The 24,354-nt window shown below is 42.5% G+C and overlaps 1 protein-coding gene across 1 annotated transcript; it reads left to right on the forward strand.

Moving 5' to 3' along the window:
- Positions 1-6,331: 6,331 nt before the first annotated feature.
- LOC308169796 (nicotinamide phosphoribosyltransferase-like) lies at positions 6,332-23,132 on the forward strand (the record flags this gene model as incomplete). Its single annotated transcript, XM_080544543.1, has 11 exons — positions 6,332-6,382; positions 9,852-10,008; positions 10,492-10,595; positions 10,846-10,974; positions 14,885-15,043; positions 17,740-17,876; positions 19,576-19,801; positions 20,872-20,991; positions 21,588-21,728; positions 21,985-22,119; positions 22,319-23,132. The coding sequence occupies 11 exons, from the start codon at positions 6,332-6,334 to the stop codon at positions 22,427-22,429; spliced, it is 1,470 nt and encodes a 489-aa protein (XP_080400669.1). The 3' UTR covers positions 22,430-23,132.
- Positions 23,133-24,354: the final 1,222 nt, after the last annotated feature.

Raw genomic sequence — 24,354 nt, forward strand, 5'->3', positions numbered from 1 at the left:
CACACAACACACACATGACAGACCAGAGATAGAGAGAGGAGTTGGACAATATCAACATAATTAAATCATATTGAAAAATCTAATTTGTGTGTCACATGGCCTGATAAAAGGGTATGTACAGCGGGCATTGTGCAGTGGGGTTGGGTAGGATAATTAGAGGGAGGCTGGTGGAGGTCGAAACAGGAGGACAGGCTTATTGTGATGCATGGACCGGATCAGGAATGAGGAATGAAGAATGAGGAATGGTATCAAATGTGTGTCTGACCCCATTCCTGATTCTGTTCCAAGCATTACAATGAGCCCGTCCTCCGATTTCTACCTCCACCAGCCTCCTCTCATTTGAATCTCTCTGGTGCTCACTTCCTTGGGATTGTTTCTGCTTACTGTCCCATAGACGTGCTGGACCGTGTACAGATCACAGATGCACTACTGCCATCTTCTGGTTAAAAAAGGGACTGCTGGCACATACTACAGTACACAGTATTTATAGTGCAAAAGTTAAAAACAGAATTGAGTGTACAGTAATGTAATGCCAGCCACTACATTGCCACAACAATCTTGGTTGAAAGTCACAAGCAGGAAGTCATCGTGGACCTGCTTTGCTCATTGACACACACCACATACATTATGGAACTTGTGTGACAAATTATTTCGATAACATTTTAACTGGAATGTTGACTCCTGCAGTATGACAGTATACATAGCAGGCATTCTCTTTCAATTTTAGAACTAATATATACCTCCTCATCCCCACTACCCCTCTACCATATATACAAATAATAATAAATATAACTGCAAGCGGCAATTGGGCGTATTCCTACAGATATGCCCTCATAACCATAAATGGGGTGAGATTGACAGACACGGGGTAGACCTACAGACAGGTTGTAGACTGACAGATAGGGGGTAGACCTACAGACAGGGGGGTAGATCACTCACCTAATACCAAGTTGAACTCATGATATACTAAGTTAGGATATTATGAAGTACCCTAGGACCACGGGCCTGTAAGGTACCAGTCACCTAATTATGGCCTGATATACATAGGCTACTATGCTATGATGATAATATACACTAAGCAGACATTGTGGATGAACCTTCCCCAGTTAATGACCATGTTGTATAGTTTATGTCAAGCATTTCACTACTTATAATGTGCTTACACTATATTCTGCAAGCATAGCATAGTATGCCACCCCCATCTGACTGAAGTAAAGCGGTCATGAGAAGATGAGTTTTAATGTGCTATATTAGCATTAGCCTTAGCTTTTAGCCAAAATGGTCAAATTTCAAAGGCCTGTTTTTTTTAGATATCTGGAAATGCTTCAACGTGGTAACACATCGTAGTGCCAAGATGCATTGTTAATCAGACATGGGAGGTATATGTTTTCAATATATTAATCTCTTAATAGAGTATGTTAAGTGATATGAACCAGAGTAAAGTTGTCTGTGTAGGCTATTTGTGAACGATATATAATGTTAAGCTGAATGGAATCAATATGCAGCATAGAGGCAATGACAAGGTTAGTGAATGAGCGGAAGAGGAGAAAGCAGTGGGAAGATGCATGTGGACGAACCCAACTGCATAAAGATGCGCGTCTTTGTTCTCGCCACTTTTCCGAAGATGCATTGGAGGCATTTACAGTTCTCCGATATCTTTAAATGGATCTCTTATCCTTTAACACCCTATAGAGAGACGTGGACCACGCACGTTCATATACAATTTCGGACCAATCTGACTTACAGTTGATTTTAAGTGAATTTTATTTCTGGCATTGTTACTGATGCTCTCTAGTTGTGGCATGCACATTTATAGCATTTTTGGTCAGGGACTTTACCTAGCAGAGCAAAATCTATGAGAATTTGAAAATTCTGGCCCAATTACTTTTTGTTTTCATATAATTTTCTCTGCCATCTTGGAATGAATCTCTTATCCCTGAACACCTAGAGAGACGTGCACCACGCATGTTCAGATGGCATTCTTTGGACCAATCAGACTTACAGTTGATTTAAGTTAATTTTGATACATTTGGCCAGATTTTGCATCTGCAGAAAAATCCATCATTGCGGACCTTACAGGTTATTGAGGCAAACATGTTCCCCATGAGGAAAGACACATATGTACCAAGTTTCATACATTTTCATCCAACAGAGTGGAAATGCCAGCATTCTGAAGTTAATTACCGTATTTACTTTTGGCTATTATAGGCCACCTATGGTCTAATCATGGTCATTCTTTCTGTCATAGTTACTGATGCTTATGTCGAATATTTCTCTGTTTCAGTGATTAAAGAAGAGGTAAAAACTCCTGGCCAAAGTTTAAAAGTATTTATTCAAAAAAGATCGGGTCCTCAGATTACAGGCACACGAAACAGTCACAACGTGATTCGAGGTAGTCAGCAGACAGACCGCTCCAGACTCAGCACAGAGGTTTTATAGCGGCCCTCAGCCAATCACATCACAGTATGTTCTTGGCCAATCATGATCCTTCCTTCTAGGCCTCTGATTGGCCTAGACCCTCGGGGGCGTGCATGTGCGTGTGTGTGTGACTGCGCATGTGCGACAATTGAAAATCTTCCCGAGATCGTTTGTAATGAAATAAAAGTATTTAATAAAGTATATATGAAGTAATAAAAATATACGTGTAATATGTGTAAAATATACGTGAATATATGTGTAAGATATACGTTATATAAGAAGGCTATTAATGTGTAAAAATATACGACACTCTCTAGTTGTGGCATGCACATCTATAGCATTTTTGGTCAGGAACTTTTTGAGCTATTTGACCAAAGCGGGGAAAAGAATAAGAAGAAGTATACCACCAATAACAATACTGTTTCTACTACGTAGTAGTAGTAGTAGTAGGAACACTAATAATAATTCTTCCTTCTTCTAGCATTGTAGCTGCCTGGTTTTGGCATAGATCACTATTTCTTATGATGACTGAGGATAGACGATTTACTTACTCAGACAAATGTATTTGTTGTAAATCACTTTGGATAAAGGCGTCTGCTAAATACAAAAAAATGTAATGCAAATGTAATATGCCGAACTTTAGAACCTCCAGTGGAACGTGCTGGTGACGGCTCAGACTCCACTGAATGCTGAGAACCACTATATTCTGGTTCCAGCTGCGAATCAACTTTTCAGGCTGCGACCAATTTATTTTCGGCCTGAACGCACAGACTGGTTCCAGACTAGGTTCGGGAACGCGAACCGGCACGGTTCCTTGGCGGTGTGAAAGCCCTACTGAGACACTTCCTACCAGTTCAAGGAAAACATGTCCTGGGGGCGGGGTTTTAAAAATGCCCACAGAGACTGGTCTGATTAGGCACAGACTGGTCTGATTGGGCACAGTTGCCAAGGCAACATCTAAACACCATTCAATCAGACTAATTCCACCGTAGAGTGAAAGAACAGATCAGTTTACTACCACACCACAGGTATGACTATAACTATGCGTATAACTGTAGCCCTTCGGGACAAACTGTCACGCTTGACTTAGTGTCTAAAGCATAATTGGTTAATTAAACGTGTTCTCATTCTCCATTATTGACTGACCTAATTATGACTTGTGGCATTGCTGCTAAATAGGTACGGCACTGAGGGTACAGCACTGATAGGTAAATAGGTACAGCACTGAGGGAGACATCTGCCAAGTTTGATTTTGACTTGATTTGGCTTAACCCCTCCCATGGTACATACCACACTAATTAGTTTTTCCTAATAAGGATTGTGATAACTTTAGTATACAGTATATTATCTATGTCAACATTGACATTGACATTGACATTGTTGGCATTTAGCAGGCGCCTTTATCCAAAGCGACTTACAACAAATACTAAGTAAGTAAATCATCAGTCATAGCAAGAAAAAGTAATTTATGCTAGGGCCAAGGGCTATTGGCAGTCATAATACTAGAAGAATTAAGATCAACATGACATGTTAACAGACTATCAACACACAGGAACCCCAGGCAGTTCACCTGGCTCTGAAACCCTTCTTATAATGTTTTAAAATGCCCACAGACTGGCTTGACTAGGCACAGTTGTCAAGACACAACCACCATTCAATCAGAGTAATGTCAGCTCAGAGAGAGAGAACAAATCACTACAACTATGCATATATAGACCTTCAAGGCAAACTGCGTGTTGGGAGGAGCAGTAGCTTAGCGGTGAGAGGTGAGAGAGGCCGGCTACTAGCAATCAGAAGATCGCTGGTTCGATCCCCACCTCAGGAGGAAGCTGCATGTGCCCTTGAGCAAGGCACTTAACCGCTAATTGCTCCAGGGGTGCTGACTATGGCTGACCCTGTTGTCTAGAGCCAAAAATACAAAATTCCAACAATTAACTGACAAGTTGATTGCATGGCAATAAACAATTATTCATTTTATTCAAACTGTGCATTAGTGTTATGATACAGACTGACTTCATTATGACCTGCAGCAATGCTCTGAAGCAGGTATTAACGGAGACATTTGTCAAGTTTGATTTGGCATAACCACTCCAATGGTACATAATCATTTTGGTTTGTTTTTCCAGGTGACAATTGTGATATCTAATAATAATAATAATATATTTTATTTATAAAAGCACTTTACATATAAAATCTCAGAGTGCTACAACACAGGAAGATAAAGCAAAAAACATTTTCAATTAAAAGGCTAAAAAAGGCAGGTTTTAAGGCCTCGTTTAAAAGCATCCACAGACTGTGGTGCCCTTAGGTGGTCAGGGAGAGCATTCCACAGCCTGGGAGCAGCCGAGCAGAAGGCCCGATCTCCCATGGTGCGGAGCTTGGTCCTGGGGGTCTTGAGGAGGTTGGTGGCAGTAGAACGGAGGGTGTGTGAGGAGGTCTGAGGGGTATGGAGGAGTTCCTTGAGGTAGGGGGGGGCAGTTCCATGGATGCACTGGTGGGTGAGGAGGGAGACCTTGAATTCAATTCTGAGGGAGACGGGGAGCCAGTGAAGTGATTTGATATCTATCTGTTCTCTGTGTCAATATGGCATTTGAACCGTTCTGAGCACAGCCAGCCTTGTGGGGGACGTCCGCCTACGCTGTCCGCTTCATGAATGAGACTTTGTTGATATAATTGTTCGGCCTGCACAGAGCACAGAGGGATAATTATATACAGACAGACATTATTGTTTTCCAGCAACACTGAGAAAACTTTGACATGGATGAAATGTCATACTTTTCATGGCTGGGCCCTGCCCCTTAGGCCAAGAGGGTGACATGGGGGTAGTGGTGGCCTAGTAGTGGGTAGTGAGTTGGGCTGGTGATCAGAAGAGGAGGCACTTAGCCCTCAGTTACTCCAGGGAGACTGTCCCTGTAGTCTCTAATTGTAAGTCGCTTTGGATAAAAGCGTCCGCTAAATGGTAAACATATAAATGTTAATCTAAACATCTGCTAAATGGTAAACATATAAATGTTAATGTAAACATGTCTCAGGCAGGGCTATCTCATCACAAGAGTGTGAGTCCAAATCACCTCTGCTACATTGACGCCCCCCTGGGAAGATCCATAGGGGTCACAGGCAGCACCAATGTTACAGACGGGGTTTGAACCTGGGTTTCCCCCAGTGGAAAACCCAAGCATCTACCACTGAGCCAAGAGGATATCCCCACGGTCTCAGGGCGACACTTAGACACTAAGTGAATAGTCTCAGGCAAGGCTACAGTAACACATCACGAGAGTGTGATTACAAATCATCTCTCGCGCCACATGGCATCTATTACCATGAATGAGCCTGGGTATAATCTCAATCGTCTGAAAGTTCCTAATTGTCTCCGGTACTTTCTGTATTGTTCTGTTGGAACTGGGTCGGTGAGTGTCAGTACCACATCAGAAGTACACCAAATTGCTGTCACTTATCCCGTGTTTTTATTTTTAGATCAGTGTAGTTGAAGGAAATAAGTAGAGGAGAGGGAGCCACTTAAGACTATTGAGATGCACTCTTATTTCCTCCGAATTCCATGGAAATCCACCTCCGTTTCGTGAGCTTAGAATGATACGGTTCTATCTCCGTTTAGGGCAGTTCAGAGATATTGAGCGTCAAAGTTTTTACATTCCATTATGTTTTGTGAGATGGAACCTTTATTAATTACTAACTCAAAAATGTCAACATTTTAAAAATAACACCACACAGGCATTAATAAACACCTAATGGATCCGATTATGTAAAAAACTCAATTTTGACAAAAATGGAGATAGAACCTTTAACGTCACGGTTTATTGTACCCCATCCCGTCGTCAGAGCCTGATGGTGCGTCCCCGCCCCTCAGCGGAACATTCGCACAGTGACAGATGCGCCACTACAGTCACGAGGGAACATGGAGCACACTGCAAACTTCAACGTCTTGCTGGCGACGGACTCCTACAAGGTGAGTGGGCTTATGCAATGCCCATAGGTGGTCAGAGGCGACTTTTGTTTTGTTTGAAATTGCTCCAGAAGTCCTTGAAGTTTGGTGAGGTTTGATGGTTCAAACCCAGTCTGTCTGTGGGTGGTGTGGATGTTGGAAGGCAGCACAAACAAATCGTTCTTGTTTTGGTTACTTGACTATTCTGGCTATGATTGGTTCGAGAACGGTGGTCACCTGAAATCCAAAGAATAATAATAAAATAATGTCACTTTGACTTTGGAAGTTACAATTGAGGTTTCAACTGTGTTGCCACCTTCGGCAGAAATGAAAGTGAAAGTAGCGATGGAAGTTTCTTTTTCCAGTAAACGCTGGGCGACAAGTGGTGAGTTTAGAATGATAAGGTTCTATCTCCGTTTAGGGCAGTTCAGAGATATTGAGCGTCAAAGTTTTTACATTCCATTATGTTCTGTGAGATGGAACCTTTGTGTTTTATGAATTACTAACTCAAAAATGTCAACATTTTAAAAATAGCACCACACAGGCATTAATAAACACCTAATGGATCAGATTATGTAAAAAACTAAATTTTGACAAAAATGGAGATAGAACCTTATAATTCTAACGTCACGAAGTGGCAACAAAACAACATCCTTGCTTTCCCGTTTCTTTTGGAGGTCACAATGATTTTCATAAATGTCATGATGTCATTCATACATCACCTAAAACCGAGAGCGCCTTGTTATGTAACTTGGTGATTGATGACGTCAGTTATTGAACCATTGTAATGACCCAATGGGACCTGCGCGCTGTAGAAATGTGCTTTCATAAAACATAAATAAATACAACGAATATATCGTCTCATAGATCCCAACATCAGGTTCTAATTTCTAGCCAATTATGCAGTAACGCAATACATGTTCAGACCGTCTTTTTCAACAGAACATAGGCTACCCAAGGCCCAGGATTTCAAAACTTGTATTTTGCTGCCCAGTATCAGATCTATCTGGCAGAAGTTAAGTGCAATACTGAAATACAACTGTGTACATTTCAAACCTGCAAACTGCGACACTTTAAATGAATGTGCAACAATACTATGTGCAATATGACAACCCTCGTGTACATAAGGTTCAGAGATAGGAAATGTTAGAATAGGTATAGCATAGCATAGAGTACAGCACAGTGTTTATTTGTATAGTATAGTATAGTGGATAGTGTACATAGCCTTTATTTATGTAAACCAGCTCTTTTCCCTTCTTGTTTTAGTATTTTTTTCCTAGCACCAGGGGAGCCCCCACTCCCAAATTTCGTTGTTTGGTACCTGTACTATATCAATGACAATAAAGACCATTCGAAGACCATTCATTCATTCATTCATTCATTCATTCAAGTTAAGAAATAATAAGGAAAGACAGCCAGCTCGATCTGATCCAGGATAGCAAAAAAAAGAAACCGATCAGAAATCATTCTGATCGAGATTCCTTGTTTTGAAATACTGGGTTCTGGATTGTGTTTTAGTAATGTGTTGACAGTCGGGGTCCTAGGAGCCAAGCCCACACACGGGGTGAGCTGACCTGGAGCTATTTTTATTTCCACAACAATCACTGTTATGAATGTCACTATACCATCATTATTCTTGGCAACAGAACAGTCACATGTTGTGGGTATGTGATGTGTTCCTGTGCAACCTGAGCTCTGAACTTGTCTAATGAATGAAGGGATTAGGAAACAAGAATGAACTCAATCTCAGTCATTCAGAATATAATAACTGTCCTTTCCCTGGAGCTGGTCATTAGCAAACAACACAAGCTTCCGCATCAATAAGAGTAACCGTTCTTGGCAGCTTTCAGTTTGTGTCTTTGTGTTTTAGTTTGTGTCTGTGTTTCTAGTTTGTGTCTTTGTGTCTTGTTGGTGTCTGTGTTTTGGTGTGTGTCTGCATTTCTGTTTGTGTCTGTGTTTTGTGTTGTGCTTTTTGTATGGGATAGTGCAGGCAGGTCCCAAACAGAAGGGGCTGGGAGAGGTTTGGAGAAATGGTATAGAGGGTGACATTTAGAGGTAGCATTCCCCTCAGGGTAAGTGGGGTGAGAGAAGGGTAGGATGAAGCCGCAGCCAGTGATACAAAAGGTCAAGGGTCAAAGACATGCAAAGAGGAAGACTGATTTGTTAGGACATAACAAAGTAATTATATCATGACTAAAGGCATTATTAGACTTCAAAGAAGTCCCTTTTAACCTGGGTACTTTGTGTGTGTACCAAAGGATTTACTTATCATGATTCATGTATTTTATCGTAGACTCAAGGTAGTCTCCTCCCTCAGGCCAAATCCCTGTATGAGTTATAGTTTATAAGATAAGACCAGCTTTTATTGCTTGTTTTCACATCCTGTACATTTGCTTTTATGGCATTTCAACACAGTGGATGTTAGATTCGATTAGATTCAATTTGATTAGATTCAACTTTATTGTCATCGCAGAGTACTAGTACTATACAATGAAGTGCAGTTTAGCATCCAACCAAAAGTGCAAATAGTGATATAAGAACATGATATAAATAAACAAGAAACACAGTGACAACCAACAAAACAATGATCTACTGCTACAGCATAGTGTATACAGAGGAAATACCACACAATTCTTCAAAACTGTAGACTCTAGATGAACTTCCAGACGTATACTATTCACAGGGAATGTGCCTCCCTGAGCAAACATTGATTGTGCTGCGCACTAAACAGAGGAATTATTATATCATACAGACAGCGTTGTTATGTCAGACAACAGTCATTTATACATGGTTTGTAATAGTATAAGTGTGATCAGTGTTAGATTAGATTCAACTTTATTGTCATTGCAGAGTACAAATGGAAGACAACGAAATGCAGTTTAGCATCTAACCAGACGTGCAAATAGTGATATAAAACACGATGCTGTTAGGTGACAGGTACAGTATGGCAAGTACGGTACTTAGAGGTATAGAGCTGGATGGCAGTTAGAAGCTATGTACAGTTAAGGTAGATATGTACAGTATGGTGTATACAGATGTATAAATTAGAGGCTAAACGAGGTAGGGCCTTTGTACAAATGTAATTGAGTAATTGATACAATACACATTACTTCATGCACCAGCTGCTATTACACAATGTTGCACGTTGTTACTGTATGTGTAATAGCAATGTAATAGCAATTGTGAACAGTATTTGAAATGTTCAACTCATTCATGAGTTCATCTGGGGTTCATGAACTGCGGTCAGTTTCCCCCGAAAGCTTCGTAGCTTTAGTACTTTATTTCTTGTGATGATCGGGTCTCATGCCTCTCCTTCATTTAGCAAATTTCATTATTTCTCCCCCCTCAGCAGATTGACCTGCAAACATTGATTTGACAGATGTTACTCTCAGCTGGCTGCTTTGCGTCTGGCTTGTCGGGAGAAATTAAGTACGACTTAAGCTACGAAGCTTTCGGGAAACTGACTCCTGTATTATTTTGGTTCTCATTTCAGGTCACCCACTATAAGCAGTATCCTCCCAACACCAGTAAAGTCTACTCCTACTTTGAGTGCCGCGCACAGAAGACCGAATCCACCAAGAACCATAAAGTGAAATACGACAAAACGGTGTTTTATGGATTGCAGTATATTCTCCATAAATATCTGAAAGGTAAGATGTGTGTCACTCATAAAGGGCTTGTAGGGATAGGTCAGTCATGAGTAGGAGTTACCAAGACAAACTTCCAAAAGGACTATTTCGAGGTCGGATGGATTTCGAGCACTCAACAACAACAGAAAAAGCAGAGAATCTATTTCTTATAGCTCACTTTAATGCATGTTCAGGACGTTTCCAGATCAAGATGAGTTCTTTCTCAAAGGATAGTTAGTTACAGTCAACATACTAACAGACCTGGAAAGTCAGTAATTGAGATGATTTGGACTTGGTTGCTAAACCACAATTGAACACAGTTTAAGTGTAAAACAATGGGAGTAGGAGGTCCTCATCATCCGTAAATGGTGTAAGGTTTCCAATGTTGTCTCTTGTGTTTTTCAGCATACATTTCGTGTGTGTGTGTGTGTGTGTGTGTGTTTAAAGCACTCTCCCAGCCATCTGTCACACCTTTTTCCTGTCCTACATTTGTTGGGTTCTTAGGGAAGGTGGTCACTCCTGAGAAGATCAAAGAAGCAAAGGAAGTTTATCGAGAACACTTTCAGGATGACGTCTTCAATGAGCAAGGCTGGAACTACATTCTGGAGGTGAGGCAGAAGCTAAATACACTGGATGGAAACAAACAAACACCCTTATCTTTTTTGCAATATGTTTGCACGTGTGTGTGTGTGTGTGTGTGTGTGTGTGTGTGTGTGTGTGTGTGCGTGCGCACACGTGTGTATGTGCGTGTGGGTGCGCATGTGTGCTCGATGTGTGTCTGCGTGTGTGTGTGTCTATTTGGAAGAGCAAGTCTTATCATGCTGTAGTGTTAAGCCCCGTGTTCTCCTAACATTACAGAAGTATGATGGCCACCTCCCTGTGGAGATCAAGGCGGTGCCAGAGGGCAGTGTGATCCCGCGTGGGAACGTCCTCTTCACCGTGGAGAGCACGGACCCCGAGTGCTACTGGCTCACCAACTGGGTGGAGGTCAGTGCAATGTAAACCCTGGCATCTGGGCCTGAGCACTCCTCCTCCTGTAGCTGGCCAGTGTACTGCCTGCTCTAAAATCACAACTGTGTTTGTTCACTATGACAGTCCGAAATACAGTATGCCTGTTCTAAATATAACCTCACTGTGACTGTCCAAAAATATGCCTGTTCTAAATATGACATCACTGTGACTGTCCAAAAATATGCCTGTTCTAAATATGACATCACTGTGACTGTCCAAAATATGCCTGTTCTAAATATGACATCACTGTGACTGTCCAAAATATGCCTGTTCTAAATATGTCCTCATTATGACTGACCTTTCTCTGCCCTACTGCTGCTGCTAGCTGTCATTGTACAGTACAACAGACTGTCTCTCAGCCCAAATGTTAATTATCAGGTTACTGTCTGTATGAGAAGTTAGTTATTATTATTATTAGTCCTTTATTTAAACAGGGGGTCCTACTGAGACCAAGGTCTTTTTTGCTAATAAGTCATTCTTAAACTGTCAGAAATATAAAACAATCAGAAATATGTTGCAGAAAAGTAGGAGACACGGTAATTTGTGATGCCGGCTGAAGAAAGGGGGAATGTCTCACAATTGTCATTTTGCTCAAGGAATAACATTTTTTTATGTTGTTTTCCGTTTTTCCGCATATTACGAAGTGTTGAAGTGCCCACTCGATACAGTGTTTCCTCCAGGATTTTTTCCATTGGTGGCGGATAGGTCCGTGTGCGCGCGCGACGCGCATGAAACGCGCGTGCTCAAAACAACGACCGAATTTCAAACTAGAGGGAGGATGGCAAAAAAATTAAAAAAGCTACAAAAATCTTCCCAGATCCTCATTTGCACGACCAGCTGTCGCTGTAGGACACATTCGATTGCAAAATTAATTTATCCTTTATGTTCCCAGTTGAGGGTGTGTAGCTGTCGTTAGTTGGCCTGCTTTTATTTAGTTATGCGTACGTTTGAGTTAGTCATCTCTAGGATTGTTGTTTGATATTAGCCTATACTTTCTCTTATCTGCATTTTGAGCAACTGTACAAGACCCAACAACACAACTCTGATACAGGACTAATGTTACCTAGCTGCTATAGCTAACCCAACCCTGCTACAAGACCCAACAACACACCTCTGATACAGGACTAATGTTACCTAGCTGCTATAGCTAACCCTGCTACAAGACCCAACAACACAACTCTGATACAGGACTAATGTTACCTAGCTGCTATAGACCCATTTGTACTAAACAACTACAACGTTGTATTGGACACATTTTTTTCGAACTAATCCACAGACAGCAGTCTTATTACCCCTGTGGTGCCAGGTGTGGAGGCGACCCAGCACAGTGGGGATATACACTATCAAGCCAAGCTCTACTGTCAATATTTGCGTGTGTGTGTTTTACTTTGAACGCAATTTCAATTGCAATGTCCTAAGTATTACCTACATCTCCTCTGTGGAAAACTCTAATCCCGACGCAGCAGTTATTGTGCTCGGCGATTTTAATCTCACCAACAGAACTTCCCAATTACAAACAACAGGTGTCATGCCCCAGCAGAGGAGCTAACATACTAGACCACTGCTACGTTACTATCAACGAGGCTTACCGTTCGTTCCCGAGGGCACCGCTGGGAAGGTCCGACCATGCCATGCTGCTCCTCGTCCCGAAATATATAGAGAAACTTAAATCCTGCAATACGACACCCAGCCATGCAGTTTCGTATCGCTCATAGCCACTGCTAGCTTCAGCAATGTTTGAAGTGTCTGGGACATCTTTTTTCTTGAAAAATCCATCCATCTGTCGCTGTTATTTAACGTGATATCTTATTTGTGCACCTAGCTAGCTAGATCAGCTTTTTGTATCTTTTAGATGGTACTACCGGTGACTTTTAGCCCGTTATTTGCGAGGAGAAAACACAGGCCGAGCATTTCGGAAGCTGAGCGGGGATGGTTGAGTCTGCACGGTTCTCATGCCGGTTCACATTTAGACCAATCAGGAGTAGCCCTAATGTCATTAATCTGATTTTGGATCAGCGGTTAGAGAGAGATGGGCGTGGATTTAGGTGCACTTTTAGTCAACATCCATTATAGCGCTGATCTAGGATAATATATATTTTAATCAGCTAAAAAAAAATCTTTTTTGGTATTTTTGTTTTGGTTTTTTGTGGACTGAATCAATTCGTGGCGGAGGAAATTCATTCGTGGCGGCCCGCCACCAATAAATGCATATAGAGGAAACACTGCGATATAACAAACAACAGTTTTAGGATCACTAAATACTTAGTGAATTCAAATCTAATCTTTTGTGAATTAGATTCACTCTATCGTCTGCCATAGGCTACTGGGTAAGTGATGCATGACTTGTAAACAAACCTTTGTTTTAGGACGTGTTCAAAAGCAAGGACTGTGTGATCTAATTATGTGTACCGGTAGTTATGTGTTTTTAGCATGTTGATGTTTTATTAGCATGTTTGGTCACTTAACTTAAGTCAGCTCACACATACTTTCATTGCACCAGTTGCTCAGTTGGATGCTTAGGTTGTGGGTTCGATTCCCGCTGGTATACTGAAAAATGTATGAATGTGAAAAATCTGGAAAATGTCTCACTGCAATGTAAGTCTCTTTGGATAAAAGCATCAGCTAAATGGCATATATTATATTATTATCTTTAAAGGACTGTTAGGTACCGTACTGTAATTGTGCCTCATGAGTCACTAACTTACATTTAGATCTGACGAGGGTCCTTTGGATACTGTGTGCAATGCAGTGGAGGCTGGTGGAGGTAGAACTCGGAGGATGAGCTCATTGTAATGCATGGAACGGAATGAGGAATGGTATCAAACACCATTCCTTATTCCATTCCATACATTCCATTACATTGCACAACATGTGTTTGATCTATTTCCTCATTCCATACCTCCACCTGCCTCCCCATGTACAGCGTCATTTGGACGGAAGCTTTGTGCCTTGTTGTCTATTTATACGTAGCGCACATCATAACAAGGCCAATGGCTCCTTATCAATGCAGGATTACAGACATAACATCCGTCAGATACAAGGTCACTGAAGGATTATTACACTATTCAGGGCTTCCCACAGGATTTTGTGGGATACTGTGTGGTGGGTGGACCCTATAAAGTCTTTCGTAAGTAATTAATGGTAAACACTGCGATTAAAACCTTTTTCTTATCGATACAATTTGTAAAGGAAGGTTGTATTTAACTCTAAGTCTTATTCTAATGTATTCAGACTCTTAGTCTTAAAAAAAATCAAAAACTGAGCCATGTTCTCACAGTTGACCCCAAGCCTGGGGTCATGAACTGAGGTCATATTCGCATACAGGTTATGACATCACATTCAACAGAGACAGACAGACAGACAAACAGAAAGTCTGAAAGTCAGAGAGAGAGGGTGAGTCAGCGTCTAAAGGTCAAACTGACGAATTGAAAGCATGTGAGTAGCTACTGGATTATTTTCTTAACCAATAGCACACGGCATGTGAAATGTACTCATGGCCATCAACGTAATCACTGAGATACAGCAGAGTCTGTTTTTGATAATAAAGTTATTTAGGTTATCAGTTAATGACACTGAGTGACGTTGAGGAATGACTGGTGCCTTTTTACTGAGGTCATGATCTCATTGTCCCTTGCAGGTTATTATATCAAAACAGCAACAGAGACAGACAGGTAAACAGGCAGGCAGACAGACAGAGAGACAGACAGACAGACAGAGAGACAGGCAGACAGACAGACAGAAAGGCAGGCAGAGAGACAGACAGGCAGACAGAGAGACAGACAGACAGACAGAGAGACAGACAGACAGAGAGACAGACAGACAGACATACAGTCCAAAGATCTCCTGACCTCTTCACCTCTCTCTTCCGTCCATCTTCCTCTCCCAGACGATCCTGGTGCAGATCTGGTACCCCATCACGGTGGCCACCAACTCCAGGGAGCAGAAGAAGATCCTGGCCCGGTACCTGCTGGCCACGTCTGGGAGCCTGAAGGACCTGGAGTACAAGCTGCACGACTTCGGCTACAGGGGAGTCTCATCTCAGGAGGTACAGGCTCATACATTAACATACAGTGAACAATGGTAGTACAGGAGGTATAACTGTTGTTAATAACAATAATAATAACAACAACAATAATAATAATAAATATAACCGCAAGCGACAATGGGGCGTGTTCCGACAGATTGACAGACACAGGGTAGATCTACAGACATGTTGTGGATTGACAGATAGGGGGTAGACCTACAGACAGGGGGGTAGACCACTCACCTAATATGGCCTGTAAGGTACCAGTCACTATGTATGCTATGATGATAATATACACTAAGCGTAAATATGAAAATGCATTGTGGATTAACCTTCCCCAGTTAATGACCATGTTGTATAGTTTATGTCAAGCATTTCACTACTTATAATGTGCTTAGACTATATTCTGCAAGCCTAGCATAGTATGCCACCCCCATCTGACTGAATCAGGTAAAGAGGTCATGAGAAGATGAGTTTTACTGCCAGAAATATTGACGTAGCAGGGCAAATTCTCAGAGCATTTGAACATTTCTTTTTTTTTCATATAATTTTCTCCAATATCTTTAAATGAATCTCTTATTCTTTAACACCTTATAGAGAGACGTGCACCACGCATGTTCATATACAATTTCGGACCAATCTGATTTACAGTTGATTTTAAGTGATTTTTTTATGAGTTTGGCCACATTTTCCACCTGCAGAAAAATCCATCATGGCGGACTTTATGGGTTTTTGAGGCAAATATGTTCCCCATGAGGAAAGTACCAAGTTTCATAAATGTTCATACAACGGGGTAGAAATGCTAGCATTGTGAAGTTACTTCATTTTCTATTTGTTATTATAGCGCCACCTATGGTCTAATCATGGTAATTATTTATGGCATTGTTACTGATGCTCTCTAGTTGTGGCATGCACATTTATATCATTTTTGGTCAGGGACTTTACCTAGCAGAGCAAAATCTATGAGAATTTGAAAATTCTGGCCCAATTACTTTTTGTTTTCATATCATATCATACTATGTAGTAGTAGGAACACTAATCATTCTTATTATTAAAGTAATAATAATAATATTTATATTTATGGAATATATAAACAGTGCCCTCCATGAGTGTTGGAAAGAGGAAGCATTTTGTCTTCTTTTAGCTCCAACAGTTTGTATTTGAAATCAAACAATTACTATGCGGTTAAAGTAGGGATTCTCAGCTTTAATTCAATATTTAATGTTTTCTGAAATCAGATTGATTTCACCATTTAGAAAGTACAACCGTCTGTATACAGAGTCTTATCTACTGCATTACAGGGAACCAGCAGTATTGGAAAACTGACAGGTGTTGGTGGTTAGTCAGGTGTGTGATGTCATAGCAGGACAGGTGTTGGTGGTTAGTCAGGTGTGTGATGTCATAGCTGGCAGGACAGGTGTTGGTGGTTAGTCAGGTGTGTGATGTCATAGCTGGCAGGACAGGTGTTGGTGGTTAGTCAGGTGTGATGTCATAGCTGGCAGGACAGGTGTTGGTGGTTAGTCAGGTGTGTGATGTCATAGCAGGACAGGTGTTGGTGGTTAGTCAGGTGTGTGATGTCATAGCAGGACAGGTGTTGGTGGTTAGTCAGGTGTGTGATGTCATAGCAGGACAGGTGTTGGTGGTTAGTCAGGTGTGATGTCATAGCTGGCAGGACAGGTGTTGGTGGTTAGTCAGGTGTGTGATGTCATAGCTGGCTGGACAGGTGTTGGTGGTTAGTCAGGTGTGTGATGTCATAGCTGGCAGGACAGGTGTTGGTGGTTAGTCAGGTGTGATGTCATAGCTGGCTGGACAGGTGTTGGTGGTTAGTCAGGTGTGTGATGTCATAGCTGGCTGGACAGGTGTTGGTGGTTAGTCAGGTGTGATGTCATAGCTGGCAGGACAGGTGTTGGTGGTTAGTCAGGTGTGTGATGTCATAGCTGGCAGGACAGGTGTTGGTGGTTAGTCAGGTGTGTGATGTCATAGCTGGCAGGACAGGTGTTGGTGGTTAGTCAGGTGTGTGATGTCATAGCTGGCTGGACAGGTGTTGGTGGTTAGTCAGGTGTGTGATGTCATAGCTGGCAGGACAGGTGTTGGTGGTTAGTCAGGTGTGTGATGTCATAGCTGGCTGGACAGGTGTTGGTGGTTAGTCAGGTGTGTGATGTCATAGGATCTGTGCAGGCACAAGAGAGCTGTCTATCTCTAGTATTGTTTGTTGTGTTGTGGCTGGTGGGATCAATGGGGATTAATGACTTCAGGCAGTTATTGCATGCAAAGGATGTCAAACAAATACTAAACATGATGGCTTTACTTGAGGGAGTATGTTTTAAACATGTTGGTGAAACCATTCTGAAAAAAAAACAACTGAATTAAAGCTGAGAATCTCTACTTCCACCCTATAGTACAGTAACTGTTTGATTTCAAATCCAAACTGTTGGTGTATGCTTCCTATTTTCCTATACTTACGGCTCTGTATATGCCATTTAGCAGATGTTTTTATTCAAAGCAACTTATAGAACAGTGAGTGCATACATTTGATTTGTATATATGGTCCCGGAAGGAATCAAACCCACAACCCCAACCTCCGTACACCATGCCGTACTAACTGAGCCACACATAACTATTGCATAATGATGATATTGCAGATATAGATGGCAGATCTACTGTTTGTTCTTGTTCTTGATGTTTATTCTTGTTCTTCAACCTCTGGTTGGTTTCAGACAGCTGGCCTGGGAGCGTCGGCACACCTGGTCAACTTCAAAGGCACAGACACGGTAGCGGGCATCTGTGTGATCAAGAAGTTCTATGGCACCGTGGACCCTGTGCCTGGCTACTCTGTACCCGCCGCAGAGCACAGGTAACCCTGGGTCACAGGTCTACTCTGTACCCGCCGCAGAGCACAGGTAACCCTGGGTCACAGGTCTACTCTGTACCCGCCGCAGAGCACAGGTAACCCTGGGTCACAGGTCTACTCTGTACCCGCCGCAGAGCACAGGTAACCCTGGGTCACAGGTCTACTCTGTACCCGCCGCAGAGCACAGGTAACCCTGGGTCACAGGTCTACTCTGTACCCGCCGCAGAGCACAGGTAACCCTGGGTCACAGGTCTACTCTGTACCCGCCGCAGAGCACAGGTAACCCTGGGTCACAGGTCTACTCTGTACCCGCCGCAGAGCACAGGTAACCCTGGCTACTCTGTACCCGCCGCAGAGCACAGGTAACCCTGGGTCACAGGTCTACTCTGTACCCGCCGCAGAGCACAGGTAACCCTGGGTCACAGGTCTACTCTGTACCCGCCGCAGAGCACAGGTAACCCTGGGTCACAGGTCTACTCTGTACCCGCCGCAGAGCACAGGTAACCCTGGGTCACAGGTCTACTCTGTACCCGCCGCAGAGCACAGGTAACCCTGGGTCACAGGTCTACTCTGTACCCGCCGCAGAGCACAGGTAACCCTGGGTCACAGGTCTACTCTGTACCCGCCGCAGAGCACAGGTAACCCTGGCTACTCTGTACCCGCCGCAGAGCACAGGTAACCCTGGGTCACAGGTCTACTCTGTACCCGCCGCAGAGCACAGGTAACCCTGGGTCACAGGTCTACTCTGTACCCGCCGCAGAGCACAGGTAACCCTGGGTCACAGGTCTACTCTGTACCCGCCGCAGAGCACAGGTAACCCTGGGTCACAGGTCTACTCTGTACCCGCCGCAGAGCACAGGTAACCCTGGGTCACAGGTCTACTCTGTACCCGCCGCAGAGCACAGGTAACCCTGGGTCACAGGTCTACTCTGTACCCGCCGCAGAGCACAGGTAACCCTGGGTCACAGGGAGAACTGGTTAGGCAGGGCAACAGCGGTCACACTTGTTGTATCATCAGGTAGCCCTTTACAGTATTTATCTGGTGTTTACCTAGTTACTAGGTAACTATGTGGGTGTGAGGTGAGGTACCTTCTGGTAGTTACCTCAATAAAAGAAGCACCATCAGTAACTACCTGGTACTAAATGGCACATAGTGGTGTGTGAGTCAGTGAATCGACAAGAAACAGAGAGTTTTACACAGTACTTTCTAAGTTAGTACTTGCTGCTTAATACTGGGCTATAAAGCAAAAAGTTACCCACCGTTTTATTCAATATTTGATTTGACGGCTGTCTTTCTATTGTCTGAATACAGTTCACACAGCTCCATTAGACTAGGGTTACATTTCATTGTTTCACTTTTGTATTCAAGATTGAGCTTTTGCGCCCTCTTCTGTGTCTTGTGTTGTATTACACCCTCCCTTAGTGTTCCTCAAGCAATATCACTCAAATTATCTCAGGTTTGCCCTCTACTGTACAAACATTGTCATTTACCAGACCTTTGTGTTAACTCACCAACTGCCAAAGCATTCCGGAACGCTCACCACCAAGAGAGTCAAGTGTTTTTTGCTGCGTTTACCTAGATTACTCTGATTGGCTACCAAATGAAGCCTCGTCATTTTTGGTGAATAAAGTCACCACAGGCACTCTAAATTGTTGACAGTTTGAGTGACTTTATAGTGACTTTATAAACTCCCTTTCACAGCACCATCACCGCCTGGGGGAAGGATCGCGAGAGAGATGCGTTTGAGCACATAGTGAAGCAGTTCCCCTCTGTGCCCGTGTCCATCGTCAGCGACAGCTATGACATCTATAACGCGTGCGAGAAGATCTGGGGCGAGGACCTCAGGGCTCTGGTCGAGGCTCGCAGCGCGGACGCGCCCATCATCATCCGCCCTGACTCAGGAGACCCCTTAGATACCGTGCTAAAGGTGAGCATTTCAGAGTATAGGGGTACGCTTGTGATGATGGCCACTGGTGAGTGGGCATCAGGGGAGGCTAGTGGAGGTGGAGGTAGAAATCGGAGGATGGGCTCATTGTAATGCATGGAATGGCATATGCCATTAAAACAATCAAATACAATCAATATAATCAAATGACAATCAAATAACAATCAATATAAAACAATTTTAAAAATATCCAAATCATGAGCTCGTCCTCCGATTTCTGCCTCCACCAGCCTCTCCTGGTGGACATTCCCAGCATGCTTCACTCAGAGGTCGTAGAAGGTCAGAAGGTCATAGGAGTAACATGACTGAACATTATGATCGTGGTTCTCAGGCCTTTCCTCATCGTTACAACACTCAAATCATTGCTGAGCAAATGCAAAAAAATGGTACTCCACTGAATCAACTTTAAATATTTTTTTTACATTTTAGCAGACGCTTTTATCCAAAGTGACTTACAATTAAGAGATTACAGGGACAGTCTCTCTGGAGTAATTTAGGGCTAAGTGTCTTACTCAAGGCCACACTAGTGGTGGTGTTCCCAGGTAGGATTTGAACTCATGGCCTTCTGATCATCAGTCCAACTCACTATCCGCTAGACCACCACTACCCAAATCATAATATTTAATGCATGGACATGTATGGACGTGTACCCTCTTCACCATGGACATGGACTGTCTCCCCCATCCTTACTGCAAAAATAATATGACTACCTGCACACTACCTGATTACTACTTGACTTCCTGTACTGTATCATATCTGTATTATATTGTATATTGTATGATACTGCATTTCATCATAATATCTAACCTATACAGAATTTTGCACGACTGGTCCCACTGTAGTACGACTACCATCACTGTATTACCTTATTCTACCTTATTATTACTTACTTTACTTATTTAATTTGTTCTATTATTGTTGCTTTTGTATACTACTGCAATGCCAATTTTAGGGTTACAATTCAGAATTGTACTCTTGTGTACCTGTACATTGGATGTAATAAAAGCGATTGTGATTGTGATTCTGATAGTCTCCCTCTGGCTGATTTCAAGGTCTTAGAAATCTTGGGGAAGAAGTTCCCCACCCAGGAGAACAGCAGAGGGTACAGGCTGCTGCCTCCCTACATCAGGGTGATCCAGGGGGACGGAGTTGACATCAACACTATTCAGAAGGTAATGTCTCTAACCTGCAGACAGACAGACAGACAGACAGACAGATAACCCTAACCTGCAGACAGACAGACAGACAGATAACCCTAACCTGCCCTCTCCCTCACAGACAGACAGACAGACAGATAAATCTAACCTGCCCTCTCCCTCACAGACAGACAGACAGACAGATAACCCTAACCTGCCCTCTCCCTCACAGACAGACAGACAGACAGACAGATAACCCTAACCTGCCCTCTCCCTCACAGACACAGACAGACAGACAGACAGACAGACAGACAGACAGACAGCCTAACCTGCCCTCTCCCTCACTGTCTCTCCTTTCATGGTAAGTGGATTCTGGTAGAGGGAGAAATCAGTGGATGGGCTCATTGTATTACATGGGATGGACAGACAGACAGACAGACAGACAGAGACGGACTGAGAGACAGACAGACAGACAGACAGACAGACAGACAGATAGTTAGGCAGGGCAAATCCATTACAATGAGCCCGTCCACCAATTTCTGGTCCCCCCCCCAGCCTCCAGCGATCATGGTCTAGATCAGAAGGATGAGGACGTTGTTTCTGAACTCATCCGTTGTGATCTCCTCCCTCAGATAGTGGAGGGGATGAAGCAGCAGAAATGGAGCATCGAGAACGTTAGCTTCGGGTCGGGCGGAGCCCTGCTCCAGAAGCTGACCCGAGACCTGCTCAACTGCTGCTTCAAGTGCAGCTATGTGGTGACCAACGGCCTCGGGGTGAGTCACAGTGACAGTAGGAACAGTCCCTCAGTGGGAACAGTCCCTAAGTCTCTGAATGGAACCCCAAGTTCCTGGAACAACGGGAAAAGGCAGCCTTCCAAAATATTTCAAAAGAGGACGCTAATTTCGTTTTTACAGGGACAGTACACATTCATCAACATTTCTGGAAAATGTGCCAGCCAGTTTTAGCCAGCCAGCTGATTTTCATCTGTAGTCTCTGTTGTTAATGAATCCAAATCTTGTTTTCATACAGGTGAATGTGTTTAAGGACCCTGTGGCTGATCCCAACAAAAGGTCAAAGAAAGGTCGTCTTTCTCTACACAGAACACCTGGAGGGGGGTTTGTGACGCTGGAGGAAGGGAAGGGCGACCTGGAGGAATATGGTGAAGTAAGTTCATTAACAAGACTTTGAACTCAGTCAATATCAGTGGTTAAGACAGACAAATCCTCTCTGTCCATACTGTTTTCTCTGAGGTAAATATAACAACAATACAGCTATTGTTATTGTTTTAAAGTGATCGTAGCTGGAAAAGGATTAAAAAAGTGCCTTTTGTCTGAGTCTCAGTCTCTCTCTTTTCTTTACACAGGACCTGCTTCACACCGTTTTTCGAAATGGTTTGTTATCAAAAACATACTCATTTGATGAGGTTCGAGCCAATGCCAAGCTGCAGGACAGTGACCTGGATGAGCCACACTGAGACCCATCCCCCACTACTGACACCACCCAGAGAGGACTGAACCCCCTCCTACCTCCTGTCACAGCACTGACCTTCTTGGACTAGGGGCTAACCAAAACGCTGACATTGTCCTTGATAACTGAAACGTGTGTTATTGTGTCTGTGTGTGTGTGTGTGTGTGTGTGTGTGTGTGTGTGTGTGTGTGTGTGTGTGTGTGTGTGTGTGCGTGTGTGCGTGTGTGCGTGTGTGCGTGTGTGCGTGCGCGCGTGCGTGTGTGAGAGAGACAGAGCCCTTTATTTGAACCAATCATTGGGAAATAAATTAAATGGGATAATGTAGGATTGAGTAAATCAATGGGACTAAATGGGATAAATTTCACAAGCCCCAAAATATGTTAAATCACTTGAAAACAATTGTTATGACTAAGGCAGGCCTTAATTTAATTCAACAAATTATATAATAAAACAAAACAAGAACAAACGTGTACTTTTTGTGCATCCTAATTCTGCAATTGAACTACAGTCTGCAAGACTTTTAAACACTGCAGCTCATTTAGCTCTATCTGCTAGCGTAGCTTGGTGCGGCCATGAAATGACACTATACCATGATTTTGCAACTGCGGGCATTTGTGTGCCTTGGGTAGATTTTAAAGAAGAAAATATATTTTTGATTTGTTTCTTTTACATACCGTATATCAATTATCAAGTAAAATAACTGTCAATTATCAAGCATTTTATGTCTGGATTCCACAATTTGCACTGTTTTTGTCTTGTCAATGTTGATAATATGAAAATATTTAATGAACCTATTAAATTACTATATCTATATTTGATGTGCCTCAGCCATTTTTTTTTTTTTAATTTTTTTTTTTAAATATAGACCCATATATCTATATAGTGTATTACGGTACATGTGGGAATACGGTACTACATGTGGGAAAACTAGGGTTAGGTGCTAGGATGCTAGGGTTAACGTTAGGGGTAGGGTTAGGGTTAAGGTTAGGGTTAGACATGCCAGCATGTAATAAGTCACCCTAGCACCTAACCCTAACCCTAGTTTTCCCAAATGTGCCATATTCCCACATGTACCGTAACATATATATATACACTTTACTGTATATCAATACACTGTAGACTGGCATTATCATTCCTTTCATTCATTGACAAAATAATAACAACACTGATTCATGAAAATCTACTTTTATTTGGATGCAAATACTCACAACTTAAAGCAATACAGTAGCAGAGGAGAGTAGTACTGGTTGCTGGTTGGTTGAAGTGTGATAGTTTGGCTATTTTCAATTGTCTTCCCCACTATATTCACCAGAGCTAGACCAGATCAGCACAGAAAACAAACACTCAAAATAAAGCTGTTGGGTCAACTGCAACATGCCATCAGGAGCCATCACATTTCGTCACAGTTTCATGTTATCTACTAGTATTCTCTGTTTGTTTTCAAACCAACCACATTTTCACCTGCAATTTTCCAATATAGACCTAATGCAGTTAAAATGTCGATCTTTTAGACTTAGAGAAAGGTTCTACACCTTTTTGAATGATGACAGTTGGCCACCTTAAAACCGACATAATGTATTGATCTGCTGATGATGTTTTGTTGCAGTTGACCTGTTGTTGTATTCAATCAAGATGAAGTTGTTTGAGTCTGATTTCTTACACACAGCACAACTCCTCATCACTGTTTTAGCTGCCATAGGCGTAGCAATTATTTCTCATGTTGTCAGCTCAAGTCTGGCCTATAAAATCACAGATGGATTATATGGTGGGGAACTGTGTGAAAACTGGGTCTGAGGTAAAAGTCTCCAATAAAACAGAATACAAACACATAAAGCAAAAGCATATTAAAAGCAAAGGCAATAGGCGTCAAAGAAATACTGAAGACGAAACATAATCGATGTTTTTTTTCTCTCTCTTGGAAGGTAACTTAGG

The sequence above is a fragment of the Nansenia antarctica genome, assembly GCF_963989245.1.
Source record: "Nansenia antarctica genome assembly, chromosome: 14".
Lineage (NCBI taxonomy): Eukaryota > Metazoa > Chordata > Actinopteri > Argentiniformes > Microstomatidae > Nansenia > Nansenia antarctica.